Source organism: Balaenoptera borealis (genome assembly GCF_965194805.1).
Source record: "Balaenoptera borealis genome assembly, chromosome: 5".
Classification (NCBI taxonomy): Eukaryota; Metazoa; Chordata; class Mammalia; order Artiodactyla; family Balaenopteridae; genus Balaenoptera; species Balaenoptera borealis.
This window is the reverse complement of record NC_138862.1, coordinates 66,956,119-66,972,799: the sequence shown is the minus strand read 5'-3', so window position 1 is coordinate 66,972,799 and position 16,681 is coordinate 66,956,119. Positions and strand designations below refer to the sequence as shown.

At 37.2% G+C, this 16,681-nt stretch overlaps 1 protein-coding gene across 13 annotated transcripts in view; it reads right to left on the bottom strand.

Moving 5' to 3' along the window:
- STXBP5L (syntaxin binding protein 5L) overlaps nucleotides 1-9,416 on the bottom strand; it is a 382,290-nt gene extending 372,874 nt beyond the window's left edge. For 12 of the 13 annotated variants that reach the window (XM_082394855.1, XM_082394860.1, XM_082394862.1 and 9 more), the window contains exon 1: nucleotides 7,938-8,672. In XM_082394855.1, the coding sequence (XP_082250981.1) occupies nucleotides 7,938-8,126 (189 nt within the window). In that variant the 5' untranslated portion in view covers nucleotides 8,127-8,672. Of the gene's footprint in view, nucleotides 1-7,937; nucleotides 8,673-9,273 lie in introns of those variants that run through there. The other variant, XM_082394859.1, reaches the window with a different exon arrangement.
- Between the last annotated feature and the right edge of the window lie 7,265 nt (nucleotides 9,417-16,681).

Here is a 16,681-nt window from a genome sequence, read left to right as displayed (position 1 = left end):
TCATTTGGAAACAAAAATAAAAACTGAAATAAATTTAACTGAATCTTTCTACAATCTTCTTTTCCATATCTTTCTAAAAAATATATACCATGTTCCTAAAGTGGTGTCACTCTTTTGCTCAATGGTTTCCTTGTGTTTATGTAATATAAAATGTATTTAATAAAAGCCTTTTCCAAAAAATTGTTCAAAATATATCTAGTTTGCTCTTAATACATCACTCTATCAGATTCCTTGCTCTCATTTATTCATTCAGCAAATATTTGACTGCCTTCTATGTGGCAGGCTCTGCTCTAGGAATTAGAGATAGTTGTGAACAAAATAAAGCCCTGTCCTCATTGAGTTACATTATAATAGGAGAAGCAAAAAACCAAGCAAATAAATATATAATTTAATAATAGGTAGTTATAAGTGTTATCAAGAAAAAAATATCAGGATAAGGGTAGAGAGTAAAGGGGATGAGCAGTGGTCAATGAAGATCTCTCGGAGAAGTTAACAGTTGAACTAAGAACTGAATGATGTAAAGGGAACAAGTAATATAATTATTTGGGGGGAAAATGTTCCATGTAAAGGAAACAGCAAATGCAAAAAGCCCTGAGGCAGGAATCATGTCTGAGAAACAGTAAGAAAGCAAGTGTAGCTGGTGAAGGATAAGTAACAGAAAACAGTTGAAAATCATGTCTTGTCAGGGGCCAGATCATTTAGAGCTTTATAAGACATAACAGGACTTTTGATTTTATTTTTAAGAGAAATGAAAAGCCATTGAAGAATTCTGAGCAGGAATGACATGATATGATTTAAATTTTAAAAGGATTCTTCTACCTATTATGAGATGAGACTGTGGTGAGGACTGAGTGAAAGCAGGGGAAACCCAAAAAGGCCATAAAATAGTAGCCCAGACAAGACATGTGGTGGAAGAGACATGGTCAGATTTGAGATGTATTTTAAAGGGAGAGGCAAGAGAATAGTCTTTATCTTCTCAGAATCTCTATGTTTCCTAAGGAATTAATCATGTTGCCTTTTCTAATAAGAAAAATGAAGCAGAAAAAGTACTGGATTTGAGAATCAAAAACCAGAGCATTCAACTTATCTATGTCTCTTACCAACTTGGAGATGTAAGGATACCACTTAAATTCTCTGGTCTCAGATATCTTCTCAGTAAAAGGAAAATATTAACACTATCCTTGACTTCTTTATAGGACTGTTACGAAGGTCAAATGGGATATTTTACAGATGAAGCTTTCTAATTTTAACTTAAGCAAATTACTAGATTAACAAAAACTCTCCATTCTCTTTGTAAAACACAGATTGATACTAATGGTTCATTAAATGCTTGAAACTAGTAAACTTGTAGCTAGAATACTCACACTCTCCTGCTCCCAGACTAACTAGGTGTGGGCCAGGTAGCTATAGGGATGAATGCAAAATAAATCCAGAAAAAAAATATATACATATACACACACACACATATGTATGTTCATCTACACTCTGTATATAGGTCTGTATATATATATATATATATATATTCATCTAGATTATACACCCATGTGTATAAACTGTCAGCTGATATATATATATGTATATATATATATATATATATATATATAGAATTTATTTGCTTGTTGAAATATATATCTCATCTGACACTGAAGCTTCCTCCTTATTCTACTTTAAACAAACAAAAACTGAAAATTGCACGTAATGAATTTGGGATGGTTTATGGATGAGAAGTTCACACAGAACTCTAATCAGAGAACCAGTGTGCAACAAAAAAATCTTGGTCATTTACCAAGTGATTTGTAAATTGATGCATATTTAAATGTTTTCATTTAAAATAAAATGTTTAAGACATATATCATTATTAATGACTTTATGCTTTAATCACTTTTCAATTAATCAACCAACCATGTATATGCTACTTCATTCATAAAGTATATCAAGTGCCTGCTATACTGGTTCTCAATATTGACTGTGCATCAGAATCTCCTGTGGGGTCTTTTTTAAAAATGCAAGTGCCTAGGCCCCATTCCTAGAAACTCTAATTTTCTAAGACTGGGGTGGAGCTAGAAATCTTTCTTTTAGACAGAGTTAAGAACCAGTGGCCTAATAGGTAGTGAGCACCCTAACAATAATAAGAAAATAAAATATAATTGTCTCCCAGAGTTCAGAGTATGATAGTAGTGACAAAAAAATCTTTTTTAACCACAATAAGTTGCTAAATTCACACTATAGCAGATGCTATAAGCAAACAGAGAAGAGGGGGAAAAAACCCTAACTCTGCCTGGGGTGGGTAGATGAGGAAGGCAGTGGTCAGAGCTGGTTTCATACAGATGGTGTTTCAACTATAAAGTAATGAAAAGTAACTGGAATTCTCTAATTATATTAAAGCTGGAAGAGATATTCTAATCTGTAGCAATAAGCTAAGAAAAGGCATTGAGATATGAGAAAATATGGTGCTTTCAGGGAATACAATATATTTAGGGTATCAAGGAAATGAGGATGGAAAGGTAAACATGAGCCCCTTCTGAAAGGAACTATATAAAGATCAATTAAACAGTTTGAAGTTTAGTGTACAGAGCAGTGGTTTCAAATTGTGTTCACGGAATTCAAGTTTGGAAAAGGCAGTTCATTATTGCACAAACATCTGAACAACATGGGCATTCAAATGCATACATACTGAACTTAAAACAGATTGCAGTAAACCGATGCCATTAACCTATTTTTTGATGACCTTGAACAAAAATTGCTTCTACCATTTCTCTTTTTGAACTTCATATAGATATGTCACTGATTATAAAGGTTGTACTTTTACTTTTTTAAGGTTAGCAAATGTCCTATGACCTGTCTATGGATAATATCATACAACAAAACCAAATATAAAAAAAAGTTTTTTATTTATTGGCTGAATAATTTATTATAATTTATTTTTTTTAATGTACACCAATAAAGTACCATATTTATTTGTTTTAATAGGTGTTATTCTGCTGGGATTTTACATAAGACTTTTGTTTCTAGATCACCACTGCTCTAGGGAAACCAACATAGAATTTTTAGCAGGAAAAATGACATAATTAACATTATAATTCAGAAATAACCATTATTATAACAAAATGAATTGGAATAGGGTAAAACAAGAGGTGAGAAAATCAGTTAGGAAGTGATTTCAAGAGACCAGGCAATACAAACACATGAAAGAATACTCAACATCATTAATTAGAAAAATGCAAATAAAAACTACAATGAGGTATCACCTCACACCGGTCAGAATGGCCATCATCAAAAAATCTACAAACAATAAATGCTGGAGAGAGTGTGGAGAAAAGGGAACCCTCTTGCACTGTTGGTGGGAATGTAAATTGATACAGCCACTATGGAGAACAGTATGGAGGTTCCTTAAAAAACTAAAAACAGAACTACCATACGACCCAGCAATCCCACTACTGGGCATATACCCTGAGAAAACCATAGGTCAAAAAGAGTCATGTACCACAATGTTCATTGCAGCTCTATTTACCATAGCCAGGACATGGAAGCAACCTAAGTGTCCATCGACAGATGAATGGATAAAAAAGATGTGGCACATATATACAATGGAATATTACTCAGCCATAAAAAGAAATGAAACTGAGTTATTTGTAGTGAGGTGGATGGACCTAGAGTCTGTCATGCAGAGTGAAGTAAGTCAGAAAGAGAAAAACAAATACCATATGCTAACACATATATATGGACTCTAAAAAAAAAAAAATGGTCATAAAGAACCTAGAGGCAGGACGAAATAAAGACGCAGACCTACTAGAGAATGGACTTGAGGACACGGGGAGGGGGAAGGGTAAGCTGGGACAAAATGAGAGAGTGGCATGGACATATATACACTACCAAATGTAAAATTGATAGCTAGTGGGAAGCAGCCGCATAGCTCAGGGAGATCAGCTCCCTGCTTTGTGACCACCTAGAGGGATGGGATAAGGAGGGTGGGAGGGAGGGAGATGCAAGAGGGAAGAGATATGGGGATATATGTATATGTACAGCTGATTCACTTTGTTATACAGCAGAAACTAACACACCATTAAGCAATTATACTCCAATAAAGATGTTAAAAAAAAAAAAATGGGCACAGGTTCGTGGTGCCCCAAAACAATTACAATAATAACATCAAAGATCACGAATCACAGATCACAACAAATATAATAATAATGAAGAAGTTTGAATTATTGTGAGAATTACCTAAACGTGACACAAAGACATGGAATGAGCAAATGTTGTTGGAAAAATTGTTCCAATAGAATTACTTGACGCAGGGTTGCCACAAACCTTCAATTTGTAAAAAGCACAGTATCTGCAAAGCGCAATTAAGCAAAGCACAATAAAATGAGCTATGCCTGTATACGTTATGCTTTATACATTGCAGTATTCAAGGCTCAAATTGTCCCAAATTTGGTCAATGTGAACTCCTTGAAGTTGACCCCTGTATCCACACAATCCCAGTGGTATTGATAGCATTCCTGCTTTCTGGCATAGCAAGAAGTATCAAGCTCATCTGGTACATTTCCTGCCCCAGACCTAGAATCAGCCATTCTTTTCAAGGAGCCCTTCTTCCTTTTGTTGGGAAATGGCTTTCAGAGACTATGATCAGCACTGGGGATGCTCACTTCTACCAGACTGTCATTATTTCTATGCCCTCTCAGTAAATAAAGCTAGGAAATATGTGAATTTCAGAAAGAAAACTAAATCATGCATTCATATGGATATTTCCAATTTAAGTGAAAAATTAAATCATCAATTATTATATTTGTATTCCTTTGCTTTCACACTGAAAATCTTGGTTTTAATGACATTAACATGATTGCATATTTGCTTATGCATATACATAACATTTACATATATAATGTATATTATGCGTAAAATAGTTTCAAAGCTACAATACTAGTATTACTACTAACAATGGAACTATCAATTGTGGGACTTCCCTGGTGGTCCAGTGGTTAGGACTCCAAGCTTTCACTTGCACAAGCTGTATGATCAAAAAAAAAAAGGAACTATGAATTGCAACTGAATATTTCATTGTGGTTCTTTTTGTTCTTTAGGATATACCTCACCATGGAGGCCCATTAAAAGCTTGAGTTTTAATGTCATTTGAAATAATTTTTTTTTTCTGTGTGGTTTATACTATCAATTTTATATACTCCTAGGTTCATTTGTATCCATTTGTTTCAGATTTGTAGGAGTTTTTTCCTTTTTGATCCAAGTTTTTTAATTATATGAAATGTTCACATGGTTCCAAAATCAAAACTATAAAACAAGGTGCAGTCAGAGAAGCTTTTTAAACACTTTTTGTCCCTCCTTTTCACAATAAAGGTGTTTTTTAAGGTTATGAAATTGGACTGAATTGTTAAAGAGAAACTGATACCAGAGAGAGATTCAACAGAGTGCACTGTTAGTAACAGTTACAGGGGGAAAATTACATGTTAATGAAATAAGCCTTATTCAAATCAGTAAACATGCTATAGATCCAAAATAAATTTTACAGACACACACAAAAAAAGGAAGAGACCAGGCAAGAAAATATGGTGGAATGAACAAGTACTGGAGATGGTGAGAAGGGAATAAATTGTAAAAATACTAAGGAAATAGGATAGAATTTGACAACCAATCAAATAATAGAGAGGAAAATGGTTTTCAAAAGAGCAGATTCTTGATTTGTACTTTAATTTTGGCCATATTGAAAAGGTAGAAGTACTCAGAAGGTACCAACTGCTTAGTACTCAAAATAGAATGTTTTTTGCACATCTAATCAGTGAGTCCAAATTAATTCCCCATTTTAGTAACAGTTTTAATTTTGGAGTTTCCTTAATGCATCTTTACATATTTTATTACAGTCCAGGTAACCTAAAGTCATATAACCACTTTTTAAAATTAACTATATTCCTATCTAAAGATGTCACAGAACTTTTGCCATTTAGTGAGATTTCAATACTATTAGTGTTCAGCTCACATAGCTTTCTATCCTTATAATTTCTTTGAATATTGTTACCTAATATTTTATAACCCACTGGTTATAGTCATTCCACCAAGAACAAGGTGATTTTAAAACTTTAACAATCATATAAATATGCGTTTCATTGCCTTTTCCAACTTATACATTGCCTTCACCTAATTGTCTTGTTTGATCTTCCCAACTACCCTCTTAGGTAAGAAGAGCAGAAATACTTATTACCATACTACAGATGAGAAAATCAAGTCACAAGGCAGATAAATGGCTTTCCAAAGAATATGTGGCTGACAAGTGGCAGAGCTTTAAATAAAATATAAATTTTCTGATTCCTAGGCCAGTGCTCTTCCTACCATCCCATATGTTTCTGAAGTAATACATATTTAACTTCTGTCACTTTGCATGACTGTCTTGCCTAAATAAATAGGAAGGTGATTATCTATCCCATTTTCCTCTCTTGCATTCACCCATTTCCCCTGAAATGTTTTACTTAAAACCTTCTCTACCAGTTTATACCATCAACAGTCCAATGCCATTCTATTTCAGAAATTTATCTTTTCTATATCAAGTTTACCTCTACTAAAACTATCCTGCATTACTATCACATTAATGAACTGAGAGACTTTGGAAATTTTTTAAGATTCTTGGAATGGTAATAGTAATACATCAAAGATTAGAGAATCAGGGCCTAAGTCCCCTGCTTAGCAGTTCAAATTTGGCCTTTAGGACCCTTTCACATATTTGCCTCATGACCACTATTAAGCTCCTCCCTAATCTGACAAAATATCTATTATTTCAAAGTGAGGACAAAATTGTATACAACTTTGTATACAAAATTGTATTGTATACAAATTTCACAGGGTAGATTAGAATTAAATCTGTTTATCTAACCTAATTCTAAATAAACTTGCTTTTATGTAATCTAATTTATAATATTTTAATAATTATAGATTTGTTTTTATAATGACACTACTGGGGTCAGAGATTAAGGGAATAATTGAAACTTATCCCATTACACATAATATGTTTACCACAAAAATAATTTTAATAATTTCAAAAAAATTTGTGTTGAATTACTGAAAAATTTAATACTTAATTTCAAAAATTTACTATTTCTTCTCATGTATTCAAACACATTTATAAAACTATATTCATCTGCATCATATGAATGACTTGGTAACTTTCTTGCTGCACATGACAGGTCAAAAGCACATTCTTAGGCTACCCCCCAAAAAGGGACAATAAAAATTATAAATCACTTGATGTCAGAAAATAAAACAATTATCTCTATATATTAAAACAATTCTTGTTTTGTAAATTCTCATCTCTCCCCATCAGAAACTCTTTCTTTTACTTATTTATTAGAAGTTCAATATTAAAGTATAATTACCGAAAATGCTTCCTCACTAAACCAGAACACAGGCTATTTTTGAGTTCTTACAAGTATTAAGCCCATTGCATTTGTATGTTTGTTTATTAAGAATTTAAAAATCTGGGTGTGTTTTTATTCAGAATTTTAAACACTGCCATTAGATCTTTTAAAATGGACATATTCATCTAGCTCTTATCTACTTAATTCTAGCAACATCTTAAGAGCTTTAATCATTTTATACTGAACAGTGAAATAAAATTAGTTTCTCTGAATAACAGCATGGGATTAACTATTTATACATAAATATTAAATTAAAAAAGTAGTCCATTAATGGGCCTTAATATTATCTTGCATAGTCTACTTTTTATGTTTGCTTATTTCCCTCTTAAACTATCATTGCTTTTTAAGTTGATGCCTGGAATATCTTAATTCAAACTGGCCTACCCACAAAATTCTCTGCACCAGACTCTCTGATACTGGCATCTCAACAATTTCCAGTCCCTAGAGTGTGTGTTTTCATTCTTTCCTCACAGCAGTAAAATAAAGAAATAATAAGCTTTAAGCCAATTCAAAACTTACCTTACAAATCTGGAAATAGTCTGAAGTCAAGGTTTCCTGAATCTCCTCTCTGAGGACCCCTGCAGTCCCTCCTGGATGCATGGAACCACTTCCAGCCCCACCACCACTGTTACTGCCACTGCTGCTACTACTGCCAGGGGAAGAGGCAGTTAAGCCATCCAAAACTTTTCGGAAATTAAACTTCTTCATTTTAAAAACTGTTGAGAAATTCAAAGGAAAGGGTGACTTAACACATGGAATTATACGTGGGTAAAAGTGTTTAGCGTTTCATCAGTCATGGCAGTAGCCAGTCCCCATTTTACGAGCATTGGCTTTAAATGAGTAAAAAAAAGGAAAAAAATCAACCTTTGACCAAATTTTAATTCTAAAAAGCATATCCTTCAAAAAGAAAAAGAAAACACAACTCCTAAAGCACCAGTATTCCCTCCTCAGACACCAAATTTTCAAGGGCTTTATCCCCAGCTGTAGCTACGCTTTATCAGCACGCGGGTAAAAATAAAAGGCAGTGTCATCATCGTCATTAGCATTATATCATCATTATTATACAATCAAACCAGAGTCCATCAGACCAAGACTCTCTTTCTTAAAGGCGGGCTTTCCTCCTAAAGGTTGAGCTCAGAATATTTTATTTTCAGAAAAATGGTGGTGGGGGAGAGCTCGTATTTATTCTGCCACCACCTTCTGGGCTCTCCCTCATCATCTTCAACGCTCCCTTTTTCTCAACAGGAAACGCAGGGTGGTGAGGGGGCCTTTTTCTATTTCCCACCCGGAACAGCCCGGACCCCAAAACACCTGCAGGTGACCCACAGCAACAGCCGACGGGAGGGGCCAGCAGCGGCGCCGACTGCCTCCGCTTCCCCCTCCGTCTCCCTCTTCCCTCCCCGCGTCTCTGCCCCCACCCCCCTGCTCTCACCCTCCACACCACCACCACCACCACCCCCGCCCCGCTCTGCCCGCAGCCGCCGCCTCGCTAGCCCGCCCGTCCACTCTCCCCGCAGCACGGCGGTGGCTCTTGGGGGACATGAGGCAGTGGTGACGACGGCTGTGGCCCGAGTCCTGCCACAGCCCGCTGGGCAAGGAGAGCCGCCGCTCCCGCGGTCCCTCCCCGGGCCGAGCGCCTAGGCACGGGGCTCTCGCCCGCGGGCGCGCTAACACGCAAACATCCTCACACAGACATTCGCGCGCCCAGCCGGAGCACACGGAAACACCCTCACGCAGACATACGCGCGCCGGCGCTCACGCGCACAGACACACACACAGGTGTGAGGCAGCCGCGGTTGGACGGCGGCGTCGGCGTCGGCGTCCCAGAGGGATGACTGACTCCCGACTTAGGCACCTTCCACAGCCGCCACTATCCGCCTGCCAGCCCGGAAAGCTGAGGGTGCGGAGGGAGGCGGGCTCGCAGGCGTCTGTCCGGCCCGGCTCCGGCAGATTCTCCAGTTCCTCTGGTAGCGGCGCCCGGCGCTCTCCGAGGTCCTACCGGAGCAGGCAGTCTCCACCAGGCTCCGCCCCCCCGCCGTGGGAGGCAAGCCCCGCCCCCGAACCACCCCTCGCTCGCCCTCCCCTTCTCCCCTGGCTGCTAGGGGCCCGCGAAAGGGGCGGAGAGCTCCGGTACGTCAAAGGGCGGGAGTAGCCTCGGCTCCAATCCTAGGCTCCAAAGAGCCAAGTTCCGCGGTGCGAGGCGTGGAAGAAATTTGTGGATAGGTCGAAAGAAGAGCCAATGAAAGGGGGAGGGGAAAATTTAGAAAGGCAGGTGAAGTATTTGATTGACAGCGGTATTGGCCACTATGTTGGGGGGCCGTGCTTTGGGGGCTGTAATTGGCGCTACCTGTTGAAGGACGCAAGTGTGAATCAATAGAATGCCAGGAAGCGTGAGAACTTGGGCGCCTTCAAGGCTACAGGAAGGGTTTCCCTAGGTCTGAGTCTGGACAATATTGTAATTTGGGCAAGTATTTTGCAGTTTACCACCTCTGAGCCTCTTCCCGCTCTCCAAGTGCATCTATGGGCTCCCCTCACTGCCGTGCTACTTGTATAATTGTTTAACAGGTCACATCTGCCAAATGGAATGTTATTGAAATAGAGTTTGGGAATATACAGCCTTTCAGATCCTGAGGAATGAATCGCTCACCTTGTTCCAATACGTAGACTTGTCCCTTCCCCCCATTTTCATATATACAAAAAAAAAAATTTAAGAAACATCTCTCTCACTTAGTAAGCCATGTCAAAAATATTTTTTAAGCTTTTTCTATGAGTCACAATAATCATTTTGAAAGATGCATGGGAAGATGTGGTTCTGAGTCCTAACTTGCTACTGAATTTGGGGAATTTTGGACCTCGATTTCTTCATCTCCGAAAATGAAGGGCAGCTCAGGGGACCATAGCCAGCTGTAGACTACAATCTGGGCAATGCAACAGAGCTTATTAGTAATCATCCCATATATTCTTACATTTTAGAGATCGTCTAGGATAACCTCTTCTTTTTCTTTCTTTTCTTTTCTCTCTTTTTTTTTTTCCTTTGGAGGAAGGGAATGGAAGGGATGAGGGATGAAAGGGGAGACCTGAAAGAGAAATGAGTTGCCCAAGGTCACGTAGCAAGGAAATGGCAGAGATGGAATAGAGCCCAGTTTTTTTGGATCCTCAGCTCAATGCTCATGTTCTCTTTTTAATTTTTTTAGTACTATTTTACTCCTTTGGAGACCTCCCAAGGACCCCTCCAATACTGCCTAGTAGTCTCTTATTGCCACAGCTAGAAAGTAACGCTCTTGTAGTCAGACATGGTATTGTATATTTCTCCTATCTTACCCAGCACCTGACACAATGTTTCACACATAAGAGGTGCTTAAAGGGTTTTGAAGAATTGGGTTATTGACAGTTATTAGTAAAAGATTTATGAGATGGCACCCAATTATGTCTGGTTTTGGAGGGGTAAAAATAAGGGTGAAGCAAATGCCATGTCTGATGTAAACCCATTTTAGTAGGGTTCCAAATTTTACATTGGATTCCTAACAATGTGTATCTGTCCTTACTCTCTTTTTCTTCTTTTTCTTCTCTTCTTCCTGGCCCATTTCACCTCTAAGCATGGGTGCCTGTTGAGGCTGAAGAGTTTGCTTTCCTCTTTTTTATGTCTTGCTTTTCTTTTAAAAAGGGGAGAGGGGAATTGCTTCAACTCTTTGAGAAGTAGGCATTGTGGTCTAAAATAATGGATTTAGATGCCCTCCTTTCCTTCATCAGAAAGTCTATTGGCAACTCCTTAATTTTCAAATAAAGGGAAACAAACCTATAGCAAGTGATCGTTTGGTCTTTTGATGAGAATGAAGAAAGAAGATATCCTAATTCAGCAAAGTGAGAGGTAATGTTTGCAAGAAAACCCCCTAAGCCACTAATCACTAACACTATACTATCTTAGCAAACTAAGTGATGGTTTTATGCTAAAAATTATGAGAGAACTGAAAATGAAAAAGCACACAAAACAGATTGACAAAGACTCTGCTTGAGGACCTGGAGGGAATTCATTGGCTTTCTTGAGTTAAAAAGAGGTGACAGGGTAGATATCTCTTCAGATGGGACAACAAATAGGAATGGGAAGTGGAAGAAAAGTCATCAGAATATATAAATGTTTTCAAACAAATATTAGAAGCCTAAAAAAATATGATTAGAATGATGAGACTGTGGACTCTTTGAGGCTATTCTAAATATTCTTCTTCCTCCACAGTAGATACGTAGCACAGTGTCTTATACATAGTAAGTGCTCAGTAAATATTAATTTGAATAAATTATAGCAAGTAAAAATCTTCACATAATTGCAGTCTCACAGAGAGAGAGAGAGACACTGGGGACAAAGGATATTATGATCCCAGTTTACAAACTGTGAGCAAAAGATAGAAATAAGCAAGAGAAAGGGTGGATTATGTACATGAGGAGACAGCATAAACATTTATAGCCTAAAAATCTTACTAGGTAAGGGAAGCATAGTGAAATATCTATGGAAGCAAATTCCATTCTTAATTAATTAAAGAGAAATAAGATGTTATTCTATAAACCAACTGGTAAAGAGAATGAGACCAGACTATGAAATATACCTTATAAATAATATAGAGAACTTTAGAATTGAGTCAGATACTAAAATTGTAGAACTTTGTTCTTTCTACTGCAAACTAGAATACCTCATGGAGTGGAGTTTCTGATAAGCCATGATGTTTTCCTAAAATGAAAAGTTTGAAGAACTTCAAGAAAGAAAAATAGCCTAACTTGGTCCTTGGAGAAAAGTTATCAGATCATTTAAACAAATCTAATACATTAGAAGGGATTTTCGGATATATGTTTAAAATATATTACAACTCACTTTATGGGTTTGTGATCTTGGCTTCAAGCCAACAATGAAGCTAACAGATGCTGCTTTTCCACACCCCAAAAATAATCAAATAATTGTAGAAAGTATGTATGTGTGTGGCACTTCACACAGAGAAGATTTACTAAACTGACTAGGCTTGGAGAAAACTAAGCCAAATTGACAAAACACAGGTAAATGGTCCATCATACATAAAGATGATCAATTCTACCACTTATTTAGCACCTGTATGCCAGACAGTATACTATGAAATTTATAAGCATCTTTTTTCTTTTTTTTTTTTTTAAATTTTATTTATTTATTTATTTTTGGCTGTGTTGGGTCTTCGCTTCTGCGCGAGGGCTTTCTCTAGTTGTGGCAAGTGGGGGCCACTCTTCATCGCGGTGCGCAGGCCTCTCACTATCGTGGCCTCTCTTGTTGCGGAGCACAGGCTCCAGACGCGCAGGCTCAGTAGTTGTGGCTCACGGGCCTAGTTGCTCCGCGGCATGTGGGGTCTTCCCAGACCAGGGCTCGAACCAGTGTCCCCTGCATTGGCAGGCAGATTCTCAACCACTGCGCCACCAGGGAAGCCCTATAAGCATCTTTTTAAACTTCATCCTTACTATAACTCTATGAGGTAGGTATTATCCCCATTTCACATGTGAAGAAATTTGCGACTCAAAAACATTTGAGAAGTTCACCTAAGTTCACTTATGTATATAACCCAGTCTTCAAATTCAAGGCTAACTTCTAAGATTATGCTCTTAATCACTGCCCTATCACTAAGTAGAGGATTAAATAGAAACAGGAACAGGAGAAGTGTGGGGGTCAATTCCTCTGAAATAGTGAATATATGTGTATTAGTTTGCTAGGGCTGCCATAACAAAATACTACAGAGTGGGTGGCTTAAAGAACAGAAGCTAAGTATCTCACAGTTCTGGAGGCTAGAAGTCCAAGATCAAAGTGTCAGTAGGGTTGGTTTCTTCTGAGGCCTCTGTCCTTGGCTTGTATATTACTTCCTTCTTACTGTATCCTCACATGGTCTTTCTTCTGTGGTGTGCATCACTGGTATCTCTGTGTGTCCAAATTTTCTTCTATAAGGACACCATTCAGATTGGATTAAGGCCCACCCTAATGGCCTCATTTTAACTTACTCTCTTAAAGGCCCTATCTCCAAATACAGTCACATTCTGAGGTACTGGGTGTTAGGGCTTCAAATAAGAATTTGGGGGTAGGAGGGACACAATTCAGCCCATAATAATGTGACAGTCAAATTCAAGGTTCTTTGAGGAGAACATCTATTATGACCTGGGACTGTGTAAACAATTTTACATTTCATTTCTTATTTAATTCTCACAACAGTCATGTATGGTAGCTATTGATAACTCTATTTTACAGGTGAGAAAATGGAAGCAAAGAAGGGTTAAGTAGTATGCCCAATATCATACATTTAGTAAGTTGTGAAATAGGAATTTGGACTCCTATAAATCATACCTCAAAGCTCTTTCCTCATGCTGTTAGCTTTCTTTAGAGAAAAAAAAGAAATCCCATTATATAGATATTTGATATCAGAAAAGGAAATTATTATAGAATATAAATATTAGGATAAAACAGACAGAAGAGATAAAAGAAAGGAAAAATATATGCTAAGGAGTTTGGATACTAGACCTAAAAAGACATTTGAGAGTTGGGGGAGAGTGAGAACTAGCAGCAGAGAACATTTGGGATGACAAGATAATAGGAAGTCTTATCTCACAATAAATCTCAGTATAATTTGAAGTATGTTAAGAGTCCCAGGGGAGTATTCCCACCAAAACGAAGAAAATCAGTTATTCCGTAACTAATTAGACATTGCTCAGAGAGGCTGTAGTCTTAGAAATATCATAACAGCTGGATGATGACGCAAGACTTACCATAAGGCCAGGCTGGGAATTATTTACATTAGCAAGTGTGAACGTTTCCAATCTGCTTACTAGAGATACTGGCTTTTGGACTGAGCAACCTAACTTATCACCTGTTTCTGACTCCTCAGTCAAGTTATAGCACCAGCCTTTAGTATTTGCCAGTCTAGGAATTAGAATTTCATTAAGAGAACACAGTTGAAAAACAGGTTCCACCTATAGCCTTTCTGGCAAAACTTTCAAAAGGATTAGGAATTATATTTCCTTCCTAGATCTTCGTCTGACTTTTTTCTGACTTTATTATACATCCTTCAGGAGGGGTACTGATTGGTAATTGTCAGCTTTCTGTCATATGGCAGGAAATAGCAACCAGCATTAAAATCCCTTATTCAGCCTACTCCAAGCCCACAAAGGGAGAAACCACAGGGTTAATTAAATAATGTCATAGCCCTCATGGGTTTTAGATAAACAGGCAAGTGTCATTAGGATAGACCCAAAACATACAAAGTATGGCTCAGCATACAATCAATGACAGAATTGCAAACATAACTCATGCCTTCTAGGGCAAAACGCAAATATTTGCCATTAAACATGTAATTAAAGTCAGCTCTTCGTGCATATTTAAAAATAGGTTTTCACATATCCATCCATCACGTTGGGATGTGGTAGGAGAAAGGGATTTAGTCTTGAGACAGGACTAAGTTTTCTAACTGAAGCACTAACAAGTCCTTTCAGCCTCCTACCCTCAGTTTTTCCTTTATATATGTAGGTTATTTTAAGAAAAAAATGGGATTATGTATGAATTTGTAGAATTCAAACCACTATACAAATATATTGTTATTATTTTCATTATTCTTTTGCTTTAGTGAAACAGTTTACAGGAACTTACTTTACAGTTGAATTTATTTTCCCATTATTATTAATATAAAAGATGCTTGCGTCTCTGGATTTACTGTTGCTGAAATTGAAGGAGAGGTTTGGACTAGATGATCTTTAAGGTTCTTTCCAATCCAGAATTCTGTCTTTATATAATTTGTTTAGTCAAGGTTCACTGCATTCTCTTCCTAAATACTATAAAGCATCATTGAAAAAGTAATTAAAAAGATATCCATTTAGGTACAGGCCGACAGAGTTGAACTGCAGCCTACAGTAGGCAAAACAACACAGGAATCCTAAAAACCTTCTGTCTACCAGTTAGACATACTTGGAGATCACATTTTTTATTAATATTTCTATTTATATGAATGTCATATATATCTGATTATAAAAGTAAGGTGTGCTTGTTATAGAAACTTTAGAAAATTTAAGCATTTATTTCTAGTCCATTTCAGGACATTTTTGAACAAATTAGAAGTGTCCAGTATATACCACTTTGATTTTTGGTTTTTTTTAACTGAACATTTTGTTGTGAACTCAAAATTTTGTGTTCCACATTTCATTAAATATTCTTCAGAAATACTGTTTTGAATGTCAGTATATATTCAGTCATACAGATATTTCCACAATGTATTTAATCATTTCCACATTCTTGGATATTTCATTTATTTCTAACTTTACACTATTATAAATGATAATGGAGGGAAGACTTTTATACTAGATCTTTGGCAAAGTTTCAGATCTTTTTTTCATAAATGTGCCTCGTATATTAAATTTTTGCATGATATTAATTCCTCAGACAGGAACTCTTCAATCAGATTTTTTTAGGGGACATTACTGTGTCAAAATAATATGTCTTCATACTTATTTCTACATTTTATTTTTAAAAGGTTGTACCCTCATTATACCCTCATTATGAGCTTATGTTCCTGTGGAGAACTCATGTTACAATAAACCTTTTTGTAAAGTGATATCCCATACCAGCTACATTGACATTTTTGTTTAGATGTTGAAAAAAATTCAGAAGGTTTTAAAATTATAAGAATTGGTAAGCATAATCAACTAAACAGAGCAGAAAAACATGACAAGGTAAAACATATAATTTCAGTAATGCTTGTAATTTCAGTTTGGAGGAAGAAAATATAAAAGTTTTCATAGAACTGTAAGCTTAGAAAGAAACAGTAATTCACATGTTTGATTTTGAAATTTAAGAAATAATAACACAGGGGCTTCCCTGGTGGCACAGTGGTTAAGAATCCACTTGCCAATGCACGGGACACAGGTTCGAGCCCTGGTCTGGGAAGATCCCACATGCCGCAGAGCAACTAAGCCCGCGCACCGCAACTACTGAGCCTGCGCTCTAGAGCCCTTGAGCCACAACTACTGCAACCCACGCACCACAACTACTGAAGCCTGCACGCCTAGAGCCCATGCTCTGCAACAAGAGAAGCCACAGCAATGAGAAGCCCATGCACCGCAATGAAAAGTAGCCCCTGCTCGCCGCAACTAAAGAAAGCCCGCACGCAGCAGCGAAGACCCGATGCAGCCAAAAATAAATTAATTAATTAATTTTTTTAAAAAAAGAAATAACACAAACCTTCATTCAATTATATCAACAAATTAAAATTATAATTTTGTCA